Below are 20286 nucleotides of genomic sequence, written 5' to 3'. Positions count from 1 at the left end.
CCTCACCAACATTTCACTTTTAGCTTTTTTGAAGGACGGGGCATGTGTGTGACTTTTTGAGGGGAACGCTAAGCAGCACAGTCCATCATTACCTGTTGTTAAAGGTTACAAACACTTATATCGCTCAAAGCCCCATCATTTTCCCAACCTATGTGTCTCACTCTGAGCCACCCTCCTGTGAGTACGGTTTGGGGATTTGCCTCTCCTGTGTTCTTTTTTTTCTTTACAAGGATTTAATAACTTTCAAACTATTCCAGTTTAACATTAGCATCTTCTGTTGAGAAGGCAGAATCAGTAGTCTATATGTACCATCTGCCCTTGTCCTGTCTTATCTGACTACCTGCAAAACAGTGATTTAACTGAATAAATTGTCCACATGACAGTTTCCCTTCCTGTTAGAGCACGGGTCAGAGTGAACACCATTAAACATCAAGCATCTTACTAATTAAACCTAATGGCCAAATTTTTCCTTTTCTGCCTTGACAACCTTTTTGTAAACTTTGAGCATCTATTCCAACCTGAGGGGGCAGATCTTGAATCTAACAGGTTGCTAAGGATATCAGGACTGCATTCACCAAGTACATTTCCCATCTGTTTGAGGACCAAAGTGGAATCATGCTATCTAGGGTTGGTGCCACGTTCTGTTTTGACATTCTTTGTTAACATATATTTTCCATATTTCTTAAGATAGTTGAGAGTGAGTAGCTATATTATGTTTTGGACAGATTATCTGAAAGCGGGCCAATTAGCATGAAATTAATAATCAATATATGTACTTTAATTTAACACTTACATGCACCTCCTAAAGTAAATTATTGTGTCCTCATTATTGGTGATAGTACCAAATGCTTCAAACAACACTTATCAATTCCTTATAATGAAAGATGGCAAATTTAAGGCTATATACGACAAGATCAACAGGGTATCAACAGGGACACTGAAAGTTATAATGGAAACCTAGAACTTAATCAGGACATCTCTGCACCTCAGTACAATTAAATTTGCTCACTTAACCCCAATTTGTCTAAAAACAGTTCCTTTTCTTTGGTCCCTGTCCATAGCATGCCATCACTTTGCAACACTACAGGTTCAGTTATATACATGTGGCGGGCTCTGGTACGTAATAAAGTGACCACTAAGTGTACGTTTGTGGTCGTCAGTAGCCCATACGCTTCAAGGTTTGAAATGTTGTGCATTGAGATGCTCTTCTGCACACCACTGTCATAATGCACAGTCATTTGAGCTACTGTCGTTTTTCCTGACAGCTTGAACCTGTCTGGTCATACTCCCCTGAACTCTCTCATTAACAAGGTGTTTTAACTCACAGAACTACCACTCACTGCACATTTCTAGAGATGGTAGTGTGCAAAAAAAAATCCCAAGAGAAAGCAGTTTCTGAGATACTCAAGCCATCATGTCTGGTGTCAACAATCATTCTGTGGTCAAAGCAACATAGATCACATTTCTTCCCCATTTCGATGCTTGCTCTGAACAACAACTGAACCTCACGACCATATCAGAAACAGAATCTGAATCAGAATCAGGTTTATTATCACTGGCTTGTGACGTGAAATTTACAGCAGTTCAATGCAATACATATTCTAGCAGAGAGAGAAAAAGATAACGATAATGATTATGCTTTTATGCATTGAGTGGCTGCCACATAATCAGCTGATTAAATATTTGCATTAACGAGTAGGTATACAGGTGTACCTAATAAAATGACCTCTAAGTGTATTCTATTGCTGTTACTGTTTAAGTATTATAAAAGTTGAATTAATTAAGAAAATGTCAGCAAATTTAATAATCTCTCTACATTCTGATGCTAATTTTGCTTCCCCCCCCCCCCCCCCGCTAAACTATTTCAAATGATCAAATAAGTCAAGCAAAGCTACTGGAACAAAATAGCACTAGAGGCTTTTTTTTCCAGGTTACCATGTAATTGCTCTGAACGACTTACAATTAGCAAAGAATGACCGTACTTAAAATGGATATTCAGGGATTTGTTCTTTCATCTGACCATGGCCTAGTGAACAACAGGGCAGCTCAAGTCATGTACTCTGCAGATTAAGCTGGCATTCTTAAACAATAAGATCTAAAAAAAATCAAAGAGCAATCAAATTTTAATGTCAGAAATGTCATTATGTGGTCTTACTTTTGTTTTACTTTCCTATTTCCCTCCATTGATTCCTTTGACATTGAAGTGCTTGGCGGTCTCCTGCAGCTGCCTTGATGCCCCTGGTTTAGGGAGGAATGCAATCACAAATTGGTCAGCCCGTTTATATAAAAATGAATCTTCCTCACAGTGATGTCTGAAATGTGACATCTAATAGCTACAAGTGGGCACCGCTGGTGCGTGAATTTGGTACTGTCAATTTCTTGTCTCCTGCTGACGTTCCTCGGATTGCTCATGAGTTGAAAAGTTTGTCGCCCCTTTTCAGAGAGCAACTGGGACTCAACCACTGGAGATTTCCATCCCTTAAGTGCAGCGGTGAATATCTGTTTTGAACAGCAGCCTGGTAGTCTCTATTATGACTTAATATTCCCATTTTAATTTAATTATTACATTCATATCTTAGAGTTGTATAGCACAGAATCTGCTCCCTCAGCCCTCCACCTTCATGCCGACACTTCTGCCCATCTGCACTAATTCCATTTGTCCACATTAAGACTGTATCATTCCATGCCTATTTTAATGTCTGTCTGAATATTTTTGAAACACAATGATTGCATCTAACTCCACCATCTCCTTGAGCAGTGCATTCCAAATATCAACCACTCCGTGTAAAAAAAAAACTTACTCCTCAGCGCCTCTTTCCAACTCCCTTGTGTTTTGGAGACCTCCATCATGGGAAAAAGAGATTGACCCTACCCTGCCTACCCCGCCTACGCCTGTCATCTTGTAAGTCTCTATCAAGTCACTCCTCATCCTCCTCTGTTCCAGGGAAGTCATGCCCATCCTGCATAACTTCTCCTCATAACTGTCCTCCAATCAGGTACCAGCTTGGTTGATTTCTTCTGCATTTTCTCCAGCACAATCAGATCCTTCCAATAGTATGGTGACAGGAATTGCATACAATATTCCAAGTCAAGTCAAGTCAACTTTTATTGTCATTTCGACCATAACTGCTGGTACAGTGATTTGTAAAACTGAGATAATGTTTTTCAGGACCATGGTTTACATGACACAGTACAAAAAACTAGATTGAAGTACATAATTTAAAAAAAACACAGAGAAAACTATACTAGACTACAGACCTACACTGGACTGCATAAAGTGCACAAAAACAGAGCAGGCATTACAATAAATAATAAACAGGACAGTAATAATCAAAATATGATCTAACCACTACTTTATAATGTTGAAGCATTCCAACCTAATTCTTATTTGTTCTGACAAGTGAAGACAAGCATGTCAAATGGCTTCTTCTTCACCCCATCAACCTACGAGACCAGGTAGATTCTCATTCCTTGGTGCTCCACCATTTACGGTATCTTTGTTGACTTCCCAAAGCCCATCACCTTGTATTTGTTTGGATTACATTCTATCTGCTAATCTTCCATCAACTTCCCAACTGCTGTCTAGTATTTAAGTTGCCCATTTCTTGTAGTTTAAAAATGTCAATGAGCAGACAATCTAACTATCAAAGTGCTGGTTGAATAATATAACTAGACTCCTACCAGATCTCCATTTCAAACTCTTTTTAATTCTTAAAAGCGGGCATAGATAAAAAAACCAACTGCAATGTCAGGATAAACGAGATCGCTTTTGGAAGTATATGGCAGGGCATGATCTTTCAGCACATCAGCATGACATAGGCTATGAGTGAATGTTGTCACATTTCATCATCTCATTTACATGGTAGCCAGGGCAAAAATGACTGATACAAGAGGTCACAATTTTAAGGTGGTTGGAGAAAAATATAGATAGGACATCAGAGGCAGGTTTTTTTTTACACAGAGAGTGGTGCGTCTATAGAATGTGCTGCCGGGGTAGTGGTAGAAGCAGATACATTAGGAACATTTAAGAAACTCTTAGATAGGCACATGGATGAAAGAAAAATAGAGGACTGCGTGGGAGAGAAGTGATAGAGTGATCTTGGAGTAGAATAAAAATGTCGGCACAACATAATGAGCTGAAGGGCCTGTACTTTCTCTATTTTCCCTATGTTCCATGTACCAATGTTAAACAAGCTTGCTTTGTGAACACATCTTTCTGAAGGAAACGTTTGTCCAAAAACAGATACTTGCCTCAAGTTCAGTTCAGTTTTGAACAACTTAGACATTTAAAGCTTTATGTTCCCAGAACAAGCAATTCAAAATTACTGTGAGACTGATTGCTTTTGACACATAAGCAGGGGAATTAAGTAATCAGTTCACTTGGATGTTGTTTGGCAGGTGCTTTTGAAATATTTTGAAATAATTACTGTTCTATTTAAGCTCTGCATGTTAAAATTCACACCCATTATATTAAAAAAAAATGCACGGCTGAGTTAGACACCATCGAGACCATTTTGGAACATCAGTCAACTGGTAAAGTAACACGTCCATGGAGAGTACGGTCCTGGCTTCATCTGCACACTAGGCCCCTCAATCTCAGCTCTGCTTTGTTTTGGATAGAAGCAGTGTCCTGACAGAGTAAAGAGAAAATCGGAGTAATTAGAAACAACCGCTTGGCTTGTCTGACTGTGAATGCCTCCTGCCAACCTACTGCCCGGGGCATCTCTGACCCTCCTGTCAGAGGCCCTGTTACTTGGCTAGAAGTGACTTTCAATACTGGTGAAAGGCAAAGATGCAGACTGATTTCAGGTCAAGATAGGAAAGTGATGATGTCCTTCATTATGAACTTTTGGACGATCTTGTTCAGGTACGGCGTGTTTTTTAAAACATGGCCTCACCAAAGCATTTCATAAACCTTAGCTGTAACCAGACATTAGATGCAGGAGCAAGCATAGAAACAGAGGAGGACTATGTTCACCAACTCACAACTGTTCCACAGGAATATTCAGCATTGATTGCAATAGTAATTTTCCCATAGGTGCTGTTGAGGTTGGCGGTGAATTAAAAAACTCTGCACTCAGACTGGTAGACTTCTTGCTGTTGTTGGATAAGGCATTAATGGTTATGAAGAGAGATGAGTAAATGGAGTATGGTACAGATCTATCTGAAGGGTGCAGTGGGCTGGAAGATCTGAAGACATCTTTCTTGTCCCTGTGTCACAAATCTCGGAAATAAACGTACATATCAATGAGAGGCCTGTTCATACCTAACAATAAGGCTGGGAACTTACTGCCAATTATGAGCTACATTGCGCTGTTTATTTGTGCTCACTCTGAACTCTGCAACAAGTGATACCAAGGGTTTCCACTCCCCCAGTCCCGATTCAACCGGTCAAGCAGCCTGCTGGATTACTTTCATCTCCTCAGCCCTGATCAACTGCCCTGCACAATTCACTCTCCTCCTCCCCACGAACTAGTATTGCAGACAACACTGAGCCGCGCACACAAAATGCTGGAGATCAGCAAGTCAGGCAGCATCAGTGGTGGGGAATAAACAGTTGGGATTTTGGGCCGAGATTTTGACTGCTTACTTTCCTCCATAGATGCTGCTGGACGTGCTGAAACCTTCCAGCATTTTGTGTGTGTTGCTCAGGGCTTCCAGCATCCGCAGAATCTCTTGTGTTTACAGTGAACGTTGGTTCCAGCAGAGGCTCTAATTGTTTACCCGTTCATATACCTAGGACCTTTGGTTCCACAGCCAGTCAATAATTAAAAAGAAATTGGTGCTGTCATGATCAATTAACTGACAGCAGTTTGTTCAAAAGAGACTGAATGCATAATTATGGTTATTTGGAAAGCACAAAAACAGATTTGAAATAAGCAGTTGCAAACGAGCTTTCAAGATGCTGAACAAAAACAAAGTTCATGGCCAAAACACTTTCCCTACTGTATTCCAGAAAATCTTAATCACCTATTTAGCTTTAAAATAATGTTAAACCTCTGGGCATCGCATGGGTTTAGAACGACTTCTTCTGTAGAACGTGATTTGAAGTTTATGAAGTCTGTGTGGACATGTTGAACTTTATTTCAATTTTTCTCGCTTTCCCCAGGATTCACCCGGCCCAGCCTGAAAAGTGTTAAAAATGAGAGATCTTCCTACTTCCGAAGAAAAGAGAAGAGGTTTCGATTCTTTATTAGGCGCATGGTGAAATCTCAGAGTTTTTATTGGATAGTACTATGTGTGGTGGGGCTAAACACTCTTTGTGTTGCCATTGTCCACTATGACCAGCCACCGTGGCTCACTGAGGCTCTATGTAAGTGTGTGCAAAGCTTACTTTCACGTACGTTTTCACTTTAAAATATTTGGAAGAGCTATGTTCATTGATCCCAAAGAAAACCGCTAAGCTCATTATCTTTGTGTTTAAAGAGGAATTTCATTTTACTTGGGTAAAAGATAATTTATTCCGAGCTACAAATGACATTGCTCAGCAGAAGCTGGCTGGCTTTCTGGGAGATGTCACAGAATACTTCTTCCTTTGGGAGAGTCGGTACCATTTTTACTCTTCTCCCACCTGTCAATGCCGACTTGATCAGGTTCAGATTAAACCCCATTGCAGTGTGTTATCCATAAATTCCGACAATGCCGGACATGACCTTGCAAACGTACTCAATGCTTGCTTCAGTCATGATCACTTTTTAAAATTGGTAATTTTGAAACCATTGAGTTTGAACATAAATGTAAAAATAATTTATGCAAGATTAAATTTCACAGTTATTGAAAAGAATTTTTGAAAAATATAGATCTGTAAATCAGAGTGACCACAGCTTAAGCTACATATTGTGACCTTTCATGTCTGTGGGATGGTTCCCAGGAGTAGGTAGGGTTAGAAGTGATGACAGTCGCTTCCTCAATCCGGCCATCTGATTGTAGAACCTAGCTGCACGAGCAAGACAGCAGGTTTGATAATACTCCACCAATACAGAGATCAGTGCTTTATCATATTTAATTACTTGGTCACTTTACCTTCAAAAATGATTTTTGAAAATTTCTGTTGTTAGTGCTTGATCCATTTTGCAACTCAAAGTGCTCTCAACCTTTACTTTGTATTAATGCATTGTTGGAGGAAATGGAAACTTGGGGCCAAAGAATCAGTCATTGTTATTACAAGACCATAGATTCGCACCACTACCTTGACTACACTTCCTCCCACCCTACCTCCTGGAAGGACTCCATTCCACTCTCATTGTTCCTCTGTCTCTGATGAAACATTATACAAGACAAATCCAGAGTTATGCCTTCCCCACCAACATGGTGGACAGACCCCTTGAGCACATATCATAATCTTCCCACACCTCTGCTCTCACCCCTTGCCTCCTTGGACAGAGCAAAATCAGATCTCTCCTACCAGCCCTTCCATTCAGTGCTCCACGTTCAATGGATCACTCTTCACAATTTCTACATCTTCCCTTCCAGCATGTTGAGGGTACCCTGTGATTCTTGACTCACCATTCCCTCGTTCATCTTTGCCAGTGATTGATATCAGCTTCTATCTCATATTTGCTAAGCTTGAATTCTATTTTACTGCTGCCACTTGTAAGGTCAGAAACAGATGTGATAAACTTATAACTAACAGTTTGTTCAGCTTCTGGTGCTAAATGGAAGTCAGTATTCAGTTGCTAAAGTGTAAATGGAAAGCAATAATCAGATTGAAGTTAAACAAGTATCGTCTGTAGAATCACTTTGCAAATAAGCTTCATAGGAAGTAGAAACTCTGCCTGTGGCAAGCAGATGCTAGGCACTGTGCCTGCTTTGTTGTTGCTCAAGAATGCAGTATAAGGCAACAGTTGTTTAACATGGGTTCTTTCAAACAGACAAGCTGACTCCTATGTTGCTTAGTTCAAGTAAGCTTACAGAACAGATTGATAATATAATTTAGCTTATTAATATTTGATGTGTTTATAGTTGGAAGGGTTTTATGTGCGCAAGGAAGTTAGCTTCACAGCATTAATTGTGAACTGTGAATGTTAAGCTGTGGTCTGTGTCTCTGAAAATGGTTTTTAGACCATTTGTGTTGAAAGGATATCTGAGAAAATATCATATACAGTACTTGTGAAGTCACGCAAATGGCTGAAAAAAGTATAAATGTACAGAGCAGTTCAGGCTTCTTTTGGGATGAGACAAAGAACGTCAAGAACCAATGAAAGAGACAAGGGGTGAACAAGAATTCATTCCTCCAGCTTCGGTTCCTGCAATAGACGACTCGTTCGTCTGCAACTCAAGGGTATGTTTTTAGCTTATAGGCATCATGCCTGTGCTTTGGAAATCCTTCATGTTTAGTCTCTTATGCTAAAGAAATGTTTTGTCCTTTATCATCTATGTTTGAGAAATCCTTTGGACTCTCTGCTCTTTGCTTTGAGTTTTGGAAATGTTTTGTTTTAAGAAATGGTTTGTAATTTGGGAATGTTTTATAATGTTTCAAGATAAGATAGAAATCCTCTGTGAGTTTTAAATGTGTTTTCAGAATGTTGTTTGTATTTAAATGTGTTTTCAGAATGTTGTTTGTATTTAAATGTGTTTCACTGAAAATACAAATGAACTGTGTTTTAAGCTACTTAGTTAGCTTGAAGTATCTTCTCCTTGGTAGGGAGAGAGAACCCACTGCTTGAATAGTGGGTATTGGCAGCTGAACTCACTGTGGAGAAAAAACAGGAAAGTAAATTAGTTTTTGAAGATTGAATAGTTACAGTATTCTCCCTTTAGTCAGGGTACTCGTGATTATTTATATCTGATAGAGCTAAATGTCTTTGTTTGCATTTAGAACTTCACAGTCAGCAAACCCAACAATATCACAGCTCTCCCTGTGGAACAGCAGCAGATGCAGCACTTGCTCTCTCATCCCTTTTATTTCCTCCATTCAGGGAGCCAAACAGTATTTCCAGATGAAGCCACAATTCAAGTGGAACCTCTTCCAAACCAGTGCGCTGGAAATGCAGACTCGGTGACTGGTTTTCAGACTGCTCGAGCTCAATCCACAGGAGAGACCATGAGCTTCCAGTGCCTACCATTTTAATTCAGCCCACTCTCTTTTTCTGTCTCACCTGCCCATGGTCTCCTCCTCTGTTACACTGAGACCCAACATAGGCTCAAGGAACAGCAGCACATCTTCTGTCCAGGCATTTTGTAGCCTTCTGGATTCAGTATTGTATTCTCCAGCTTCTAATGACACTTTCTCTGCTCATGGCTCTGGCCATTTCTGTTATTAGTGTTTGTCTGAAATCCTGGCTCAGTTTATTTTTCCAGTTCATTTACATTCTTTCTGCTCTCCATAAGCACTCCTTGCCCTGCTATTTGCAACACATCACACTCTTTTGTCACTCTCTAGCTGACTCATTAACAACTCTTTCCCATAGCAACCTTGACTTCAACCTATCACACGTGTACCCCTTTTCCTACCTGCAACACCATTGACTTCACTGGGACTTCAAACCATCTTCTCATTTCCTTTCTCAATCTATCAGCACCCTGGGAGATTTGCCTCTGAACTGCATCACTTATCCACTTTGGAGTTCTGGCAGACTTTACAGGACCAATAACAGTTATCACTAAAAGTTACTGAAATTTTGACAATGAAATATTAATTTGTATCTCTGCTCACTTGATCTGCCAGAATTAGACTCTTTATTTCTTCTTGTTACACTTTTCCTTTGAACTATTTCAATGTTTTCTCTATCCTTGTAAGAGCTCTACACTTGTTGCAGGTCTTTATTTCACAATGAATCTTAGCCCTTTCACTCTTCAGTTCCTAATTACTTAATGTGTTTTAGTATTATTCTCTGAATTAATAAATGGATAATTTAAAATTAATAAAAGGTTGCCTTCTTTATGTGGGAGATTATCTGAGTTTGGGATATTAAAAGCAGAATCTGTTGCATCAGTTCAGGGTAGGGCAGATAAACAGTTAAGCACTTGAGAATATAAACTATCAATTTTGTTTCAGATTTTGCTGAGTTTGTTTTCCTTGGGCTTTTTCTAACTGAGATGTCCTTGAAGATGTACGGTTTGGGCCCAAGAAACTACTTCCATTCTTCATTCAACTGTTTTGATTTTGGGGTAAGATTGACCTTGTTGGCTTACAAGCAGCCAGTGAAGTTATTAATGTTGATGGCTCGCTAACTCAAGATGTGTTGTATTTTCTCAGGTGATAGTTGGTAGTATTTTTGAAGTCATTTGGGCAGCTGCCAAGCCAGGTACCTCATTTGGTATAAGTGTTCTTAGAGCTCTTCGATTACTCAGAATCTTCAAAGTCACCAAGTAAGGAGAATTTTATTGTTGTGAACGTCTTTGCTTACTTTATTTAGCTTTTGATGCGCTCTGCCATTAACCTTTTATTAAGCCTGCAGCCCCACATACCCCCAACGTCTGTCAGTTGGCCTATGCAGTTGGTTTTAACTTGTCACAGATTTTCATTAACCTGCCATTTTTTCTCAAACAGAGAGAGATCAATGCACATAAACATGTAATGTGTATTGTTAGCTTTCTAGCTACAAATTATCCTCACTTCCTGGATAGATTCCTTAAACAGTACCTTCCAAACCCGGGACTTCTACCACCTGGAAGAAAAAGGACAACAAAAGCATGGGAGCGCACTGTTATTATCGCTGGGCCAAGATCCTGGAACCCTCTGCCTAGCACCATTGTGGGTACACCCACATCCTAAAGAGTGCAGCAGTTCAAGAAAGTACCCCCATCTTCTCAAGGGTAATTAGGGATGGGCAATTAAATGCTGGCTCAGCTTGTGAATAAAAATGAAGATTAAAATGTGGGTTGCAGTGGTAGGATATTTAATCTGAGTGATCCCAAATCCTTCAATGATTTTTGAGTGTCCCAGTGCACCTGTAGTACACTGCAATAGAATACTATTCAAGGAGACAATTAATCCATTGTACTTCTGGTAGCTCTTGGATGAAACAATATTAATCTTAACAACTGTAACACAATGGTTAATAACTATGCCATTTTAAGAAATACTTTTCTTACCAGTTATCCAAGGAGAACAGAAGTTGAACAATAATGCTGTCTCTATAATCCTCCATGAGATCATCGATATATATTGATCCACTGCCCTTTTATTAGACCTTGAATCGACTAATATTTCTGGGACTTGCTATTTCTGTCCAATGTGCTGTGGGATTCAGAAGTTTTCTGCTTGGCATTAACTCTGTTCTAATAATATCAAATAAATATCAACATTTTAATTTCCAATTACATAAAAATAAATATAATGTAGTATTGCAAACACGAGGAAATCTGCAGATGCTGGAAATTCAAGCAACACACACAAAATGCTGGCGGAACACAGCAGGCTAGACAGGCTAGGCCTGTCCTGCTGTGTTCCACCAGCATTTTGTATAATGTAATATTGCCCTGCATTAGGATTTTTATGTAAGGTCCTCATGGAGAGTTTGCACAAGATAAATCCACTGTTTCTACTTTACCTGCAGCAGAATCGCAGTTCGACTGTTTGTAGGGCCGTAAGATTGTGCTCTTGTTCCTGTGTATAAAGGGCATGGACACGGAGATCGGAGCCAAGTCTACTCACTTTGAAGGGCAAACAACACTTGTTCCATGCCATTTGTACAAAGCTTTACTAGGCCAGCAATTAGCACCAGGCTTTAATGTTGCAGCTGTTTTATCTAGAAGGTTAAAACTTGCGTCAGTGTTACCTGAAGCTCAGTCCTACCTGCTTTGTCACTGGAGAATACAAAACATTTATCCCCAGGGAATGTTGCTTTAACTTTCATTATTACTGACTGACCTCCCCCTCCCCAACTACTACGTCAACACCCTCTTCATAACCATACCAAACTGTACTTTACTTCAGAGCTGTACCAAACTGTATTGAACTTCATAACTGTCCCAAACTGTATTGAACTTCATAACTGTCCCAAACTGTATTGAACTTCATAACCATCCCAAACTGTATTGAACTTCATAACCGTCACAAACTGTAACTTAATAACTGTAACTTTGTTAGTAACTTTCCTGTGTTACCTTGGGCTCTTAAGCAACCTTATGTATTGCACCTTGTCAAAGGCCTTCTGAAATTCCAGATATACAACATTCACTACGTCCCCTTTATCTATCCCAATTGTAATCTCCTCAAAGAATTCCAGTAGGTTCATCAGGCAGGATTTTCCCCGAAGGAAACCATGCTGACTTTGTACCATCTTGTCCTGTGTTAACAAGTACTCTATCATCTCATCCTTAACAATTGACTCTAACATCTTCCCAACCACTGAGGTCTGGCTAACTGGTCTATAATTTCCTTTCTGCTGTCTTCCTCCGTTCTTAAAGAGTGGAGTGACATTTGCAGTTTTCCAGTCCTTTGGCACAATGCCAAAGTCCAGTAATTTTTGAAGGATCATTTCTAATGCCACCACAATCTCTAACACTACCTCTTTCAGAACCCTAGGGTGCAGTTCCTCTGGTCTGGCTGACTTGTATACCTTTAGGTCTTTCAGCTTTTTGTGCACCTTTCTCTTGTAACAGTAACTGCACCCACTTCTCGTCCTTCACACTCTACAACATCAGGCATACTACTAGTGTCTTCTACAGTGACAGCTGATGCAATGTACTCATTTAGTTCTTCAGTCACGTCCGTCCCCTGTTATTATTTTTCCTGCCTCATTTTCAGTAAGTGCCACAAGAAAAGTTATTGCAAGAAATAGAGGTCCTAATGTAGGTAGAAGATTGGCTGACTAATAGGGAGGAAATAAATAGGTTTTTTAGAGTTGGCAAGAAGTAATGTGTCGTATGCCACATAGATGAGAAGGAAGTGCTTAGCTTTAAAACTCGTATAAATGATTTGGGGGAAGGCACTGGTGTGCGTGCGTGCGCGCATGTGTAAAACTTGTGGATGAATGTATATGAGTAGTAATGTGAAGACGACATAAGGAGTGGTGGTGGGGTAGTGAGTGGACAATGACATAATGGGGAAATGATGAATTGGTCCATTTTGATCGGAACATAAAAAGAAAGGAAGGGGAATGTCACATAAGTAATGAAAGGAAGCTGAAAACACAGAACAGTACCACACAGGAGCCCACGATTTCATATTAAAGTAAATCCCTTCTACCTGCTAGTAAACCACATCCCCCATTCTGTGAGCAAACACGAGGAAATCTGCAGATGCTGGAAATTCAAACAACAACACACACAAATTGCTGGTGGAACGCAGCAGGCCAGGCAGCATCTATAAGGAGAAGCACTGTTGACGTTTCGGGCCGAGACCCTTCATCAGGACTGACTGAAAGGAAAGATAGTAAGAGATTTGAAAGTAGTGGGGGGGAGGGGGAAATGCGAAATGATAGGAGAAGACCGGAGGGGATGGGATGAAGCCAAGAGCTGGAAAGGTGATTGGCGAAAGTGATACCTCCATTTTGTGCATGTTCCTATGACTATCACATAGCCTCTTAAACACCACTATCACAACTGCCTCAACTACTCCCTGTGGCAGCCCATTCCAGGAACCCAGCTCTCCCTGTGTAAAAAAAAAACTTGCCTGCCCATCTCCTTTAAACATTGCCAAAGAAAATTCTGAATAACGGGTTAAAATATCTGAGTTGTTAACATTCTGCACCTTCCTTTAATTAGCAATATGTCTAGCGCTGGCCTTAGTGCATAACACAGCTGTGTAAACAACATGAAGGAAGTGTAGCTCATAGCTTATGGGGTGGACCCTGTGGGCTGTCATGTCTCTGACAATTAAAAAAGTGTTCTGGTTTTTCTTCATCTGTCAGGTACTAACATTTAAAACAAATTATACATTTGCACTTTAGTGGCTTACTGAATCTAAGGATTTAATGAACCTTCTATATGTCATAAATAACGACTCACCATTCGGCCCGGGTTCTCAGCACACATGCACCAATCTATTGCAGTTTCAGGGGTGTTCTGACAACCCAGCTCTGTGTTGTGGGTAGGAAAGAGACCACCTTGGCATTTCTGTAGGGATTGATAAACTGCACAGGATGGGCATTTTTTAAAACTTTAACTGATGTAACTGACTTTCTGTCTGCATGTTTAAGAAGGCTTGACTTTTGTTCTTTGGAAGACTTGTCAGTCGCAACCGTTAGGGAGTCATTCTTCCCTGATTACTGAATAAAGGTACTCTCTAGTCCAGGGGTGGGCAAACTTTTTGACTTGTGGGCCACAAAGGGTTCTAAAATTTGACAAGGGGGCCGGACCAGGAGCAGATGGACGGAGTGTTTTGGTAATACACCTCATAAGAGAAAATAAAATATCATGGGATATGTAGAAAACATGTGCTTTAATTTCAATTGAAAATGAACAAATGCATTACAACAAAATATCTGTCTTTGAAGTCCCATGGTATTTAGCTATTTATTGAAATGACTTTTAAAACACTGAAAATTAAATGAATAAAATACAGCTTTTTTAATAGTAACAGTTATTATTTTAATGCACTGAAAATTCTGTTATCCTTCAAGATATTATCATCATCACTCTCCTCCTGACTGTCTTTATTTCAAAAACAGTAGGAGATGCAGGTCTACTTGTCCTGCTCCTTCTTATTCAATTGTCCCCTGTGCCAAAACTCAACAACGACCGCACAAGGACAGAACAGTGACAGCGCGCCAGTATGCGGAGCACGTTATTTGATCTGGAGCGCATTTTTTATTTTGAGAACGTACGTGCACCTGCGCACTACTCATGTCCATCACTTAACAGAAATGACATGTAACATGTAAGGCTTATTGAAAAAAATATTTTCAAATGCATTTTTTACATAACACACCGAAGAAACTTATTTTTAATTTCAGTGGGAACAGTGTTGTTGGTCTCCCTTTTTAGCCAGTGCATCAAAGTCTGGATTTAGTTTTGTTGTGGTGATTCTCAGGATGGATCTGAGGTATTGGTCAGTTAACTTGGATCTGTGGCTGACTTTGTTGATGTTCATGACGCTGAACGCTTGTTCACACAAATAGGTCGAGCCGAACAAAGAGTAAAGCGCAAATGTGGAGTAATATGCTGCACCTCAACAAAGATCAATATGTAGCGGTGTGCTACATGCAGCGCTAAAATTACGACACGGAGTCGGTAACTGCAGTCGAAGATAAAAACTTTATTCGAAATCCCCAGCCTCACTTTTAAGTCTCCCTCAACCTGCCCCCTGTGGCGCAGAGGCTCCAAATCTCTGTGCTCGCAAATCCCCGCAGGCTATCTCCCTTAGCTGAAACGCTGGCTAATTGTGAGCCAGTTTGGATGTGCCAGGTAATGGGTCGCCACAAATGTATATAGAGTGCATCATCTATTGGGAAAACGTTAACAAGGTTTATTAATATAATTTCATCAAGTTCTGCGGGCCGGATTAAAAAGCTTAACGGGCCGCATATGGCCCGCGGGCCGTAGTTTGCCCATGCCTGCTCTAGTCACTTTGAAGTCTGTGTCCAATTTATCTGTGACCCACTTTAATTGGATTTCCTTTGCAAATTTATTTCCCTAACATCTGTCATAATTTTATAAACTTTGATCAAAAATCTGAAAGTGTTAAGGTATCTGGGTATTTCAATGAATTTAAACTAAACATATCCCTTCAGCCTACACAAAGTCCAACTCCCTCCATGCCCTGAACATCCATGTGCCTATTTACAAAGACCAATAGAACATAGAACAATCCAGCACAGTACAGGCCCTTCGGCCCACAATGTTGTGCCGACCCTTAAACCCTGCCTCCCATATAACCCCCTAGCTTAAATTCCTCCATATACCTGTCTAGTCTCTTGAACGTCTCTATTATATCTGTCTCCATATCATCCCTGGCAGTGCTTGATCCCCACACCCCCTTTGAACCTTCCCCTTTTCTACCTTTTTACCCTTTGGTATTTGGCATTACAGAGCCAGGAAAGGAAGGCCAATGCAATGCTGACATTCATTTTGAGGGGCTTGGAGTATAGGAGCAGGGATATAATACTGAGGCTTTGTGGGTCCTTACAGATCATATTTGGAATGTAATTTTTGTATCTTTGTCTGGGGAGGGGGTTTGTGCTGGCATTAGAGAGGGTCTGGAGAAGGTTTGGGGGGGTGAATCCTGGGAATTAGGGGGTGGTCATGTGGGGGGTGTTTGATGGCCTGTACTTGCTGGAGTTTGGAGAGTTGGAGAGGGATCTCATTGAAGCATATCAGGTGCTGATGAAGAGCCTGGGTGGAGTGGATGTGGAGAGGATGTTTCGTGCGGTAAGGTGATCTGGGAGGGCACAGCTCAGGTGGAGGGGCATCCTTTGGAACAGAGATGGGGAGGAGTGTTTTTGGCTGGAAGGTGATGAATCTGTGGAATTTGTTGCTACGGACAGCTGTGGAGACTGGGTCATTGGGTGTATTTGGAGTGGAGGTCGAAAGGTTCCTTGGTCAGTCAGGGTGTGGACAGAATTCAGGAGATTGGGGTTGAAAGGGATAATAAATCAGCCATGATGGAGTAGCCTCAATGGGCTGAATGGCCTAATTCTGTTACTAGAGCTAGGGGACGTAGCCTCAAGAGTAGGTTTAGGGCAGAAATGAGGAGGAACTGCTTTTCCCAGAAGGTGGTGGATCTGTGGAATTCTCTGCCCAAAGAAGCAGTGGATGCTACCTCAGTAAATATACTTAAGGCAAGGTTGGATAGATTTTTGCAAAGTAAGGGAATTAAGGGTTATGGGGAAAAGGCAGGTAGGTGGAGGTGAGTCCATGGTCAGATCTTACTCAATGGTGGAGCAGGCTCGAAGGGCTGGATGACCTATTCCTGCTCCCATTTCTTATGTTGCTATGTCTTGTGAATGATTCTCTAAAGGCCAGTGAGCTGGTATATGAATAATCAGGGAAGCTTAACAGATTGTTGTCTCAGTAAAGCAGCCAGTATAATGAAACTGTGAACTTTCAACTGTGGGCTTTCTCCCTTCTCTCCTCTTCCATTGAGCAGAACACCAAAGTGTGAAAGCATGTACTGTCAGACTCAAGGACAGCTTCTATCCCGCTGTTATAAAGCTATTAAATGGTTCCCTAGTACAATAATTTAGACTCTTGACCTCACAATTTATCTCATTATGATCTTGCACCTTGTTGTTTACCTGCACTCCACTTCTCTGCAACTGTTGACCTTTATTCTGCACTGTTAGTGTTTTACCTTGTCCTACCTCAATGCACTATGCAATGATCTATCTGTATAACAGTATGTAAGTCAAGCTTTTCACTGCATCTCCCTATGTGTGGCACTAATAAACCAATTCCAATTCCAAAAAAAAGGATAGTTATGCTTCAGTTTCATGGAACATTGATGATACATTTCTGGAGTATTGTATTTGTCACCTGTCTTAATGATAACTGTAGGAATGTTAATACATTAGAAGCCATTTAAGGAACATTTCTTACACAGATATTTTTAACAGGCAGCTTAAATCTGCATGAATGGTAACTAGATTGAAGCATTTAAAACTGTGAGGGTTCTGACAGGGAACGTTTACTCTTGTAAACCACTTAAGAATGTGAAGTTTTTGTCTTGGATGATAATTGGAAACCTCTTACTCAGGGTATGCTGAAAGTAAAGTCCTTTTGACATTAGAGCTGGGAAATTCTTGACAAGAAAAGGGTGAAATGTTACCAGAGTAGGTGGAAAAGTGTGGCTGAGGTTATAATTAGATCACCATTGAACGTGGGTCTCTCTCAAGGACTGAGATCCAACAGTGGTATCTGAGGCTGATGTTTGTATATTTAACAGAATCTCTAGCTATTAGAGCTGCTGCAATATATGAGATTGTTAAAGGAAGCCGTCAGCATATGTGAGCTTTGTGAACGAGCTGTCCAATTAGTCCACGACCTGCTAACTTCCCTTGCATTTTCCTTGGTTTTCATTTTTGCAACATCCTGAAAGCAGGCATTTTATTGTAACCGTACATGGTATATTAGTCAGTCAGTTAAGTACCAGAATGAGAAATGTTTTTCTTGTGGTTAGAATTGAAGACTCACCACTGCTCTTCAGTAATTACTTGCTCCCAAACCCTTCCAATTGTGAATCGGCGAGCATTCTTTTTCATACATCAAACATTTTTTTAAGTGCATTTTAATGCCAACTTTATTTATGTGAAATCTTCATGAAATAGCCAAATACCTGTAATTTCACCAGGTAATTTATGCATATCAGTGTGTATTATCTCTGTCAGTTCCAGTGATGTCACTTCTGTTAATAAAAAGCAACACAGAATGCTGGATGAACTCAGCAAGCCGGGCAGCATCTCTGGAGGAGGATAAGCAGTCGACATTTCGGGCCAAGACCCTTCAAGACTGGAAAGGAAGGGGACAGAAGCCAGAATAAGAAGGTGGGGAGGGGAGAGGAGTACAAGCTGGTTAGGTGATAGGTGAGACCAGGTGAGGGAGAAGGTGGGTGAGTGGGGGAGGGGTGATGAAGCAAGAAGCTGCGAGGTGATAGGTGGGAGAGAGAAAGGGCTGAAGAAGAAGGAATCTAATAGGAGAGAACAGTGGCCTATAGAAGGAAGGAAACCAGAAGGATGTATTGGGCATGCGAGGAGAAGAGAAGAGGTGAAAGGGTCACCAGATTTCCAGCATCTGCAGAATCTCTTGTGTTAATAAAAACTGAATGCTTTGACGTGATTGATGTTCATCCTGTAATTTATTTTAAACCGTTTCAATTTTTTGGAGCTATCTCGACCAATCCTGGAAGAATTCCATCACTGAATGTGTACTTCCCTTCCCTCACCTTTCAACATTCTGTACGGATCGTTTTCTTCACAACTCCCTGGCCTGGACTTCTCTTCCCACCCACCTCTCCCCACTGCACAACACATCCCCAGGAAACCAGAGGGGGTGCAACCTTTTCCCACCATCCAGCAGCATAAACATTTTTGTCCAGCTGGAGCAGAAACTCACTTGTACTAACACTTATAGCATGTTTGCTGTTGACATTGGCTAACACTTTGTGACGCAGCTGTGGTCGGCCCATAGGAGTGATCCAGAGCTGTTGTTGCCTTTCACTTCAATACCCTATCCCAGTTCTAACCTAACCTCTGTGTTGCTACCCAACTCAGGCTCCAGGAACAGCATTCACCTCCTGCCTGCGTACATTACAGCAGGCAGGACACCATGTTAAATTCTCCAAACGCTTTTTCTCCTGTTTGGATCAGACTGACCATTTTTGCCTGCCAACCCTTTTACTGTCAGTTCACCGTCTAACCTGCCGGATTTTCTCACGTATTCTGCAACTTAAACAAACTTGTTTTCTCCCCGAAATGTTAACTGTCCCTCTTCCCGTAAATGCTGCCTGACCTGTTGAACTTTTCCAGCCTTTTCCGCTTTTGTTCCAAAATTTCTCAAAGGGTAACATCATACAAAGATTGAAACATCTCGGGCCGCTTGCACAGCTTTATTGTAGAATCTCATGTCAGCAGAGGTGGGAAAAGAAACCGTTTGTGGCTACAGGGGTAAATCGATTGGTCTGTTTTTATAGGTACTGGAACTCATTGCGAAACTTGGTGGTGTCTCTGCTGAACTCCATGAAGTCCATTATCAGCCTGCTGTTCCTACTCTTCCTGTTCATTGTGGTCTTTGCCTTACTCGGAATGCAGCTCTTTGGGGGACAGTAAGTTGGACTTTGGTGAATTTGAAATTTTTCTCTGTTATGTGTTATTACTGTAAAATTAAAGGTACAGTTTATAACATATAACCATATAACAATTACAGCACGGAAACAGGCCACCTCGGCCTTTCTAGTCCGTGCCGACGCTTACACTCACCTAGTCCCACTGGCCTGCACTCAGCCCATAACCCTCCATTCCTTTCCTGTCCATATACCTATCCAATTTTACTTTAAATGACAATACCGAACCTGCATCTACCACTTCTACTGGAAGCTCATTCCACACAGCTACTACTCTCTGAGTAAAGAACTCCCCCTCGTGTTACCCTTAAACTTTTGCCCCCTAACTCTCAAATCATGTCCTCTTGTTTGAATCTCCCCTACTCTCAATGGAAAAAGCCTATCCACGTCAACTCAATCTATCCCCCTCATTATTTTAAATACCTCTATCAAGTCCCCCCTCAACCTTCTATGCTCCAAAGAATAAAGACCTAACTTAATCAATCTTTCCCTGTAACTTAGGTGCTGAAACCCAGGTAACATTCTAGTAAATCTTCTCTGTACTCTCTCTATTTTGTTGATATCTTTCCTACAATTCAGTGATCAGAACTGTACACAATACTCCAAATTCGGCCTCATCCAAT

General features: G+C 40.8%; 1 protein-coding gene across 1 annotated transcript in view; it reads left to right on the top strand.

The window, feature by feature from the left end:
• LOC132407260 (probable voltage-dependent N-type calcium channel subunit alpha-1B) overlaps window positions 1–20286 on the top strand; it is a 547279-nt gene that overhangs the window by 300955 nt on the left and 226038 nt on the right. The window contains exons 10-13 of the mRNA XM_059993521.1: window positions 6110–6313; window positions 9998–10110; window positions 10199–10311; window positions 19514–19645. Coding sequence (XP_059849504.1) covers window positions 6110–6313; window positions 9998–10110; window positions 10199–10311; window positions 19514–19645 — 562 coding nt within the window. The remainder of the gene's footprint in view (window positions 1–6109; window positions 6314–9997; window positions 10111–10198; window positions 10312–19513; window positions 19646–20286) is intronic.

This window comes from Hypanus sabinus, chromosome 18 (assembly GCF_030144855.1).
Source record: "Hypanus sabinus isolate sHypSab1 chromosome 18, sHypSab1.hap1, whole genome shotgun sequence".
In the NCBI taxonomy this organism is placed as follows: Eukaryota; Metazoa; Chordata; class Chondrichthyes; order Myliobatiformes; family Dasyatidae; genus Hypanus; species Hypanus sabinus.
Note: the sequence above shows the minus strand (reverse complement) of the source record. Positions and strands in the feature narration are given on the sequence as shown.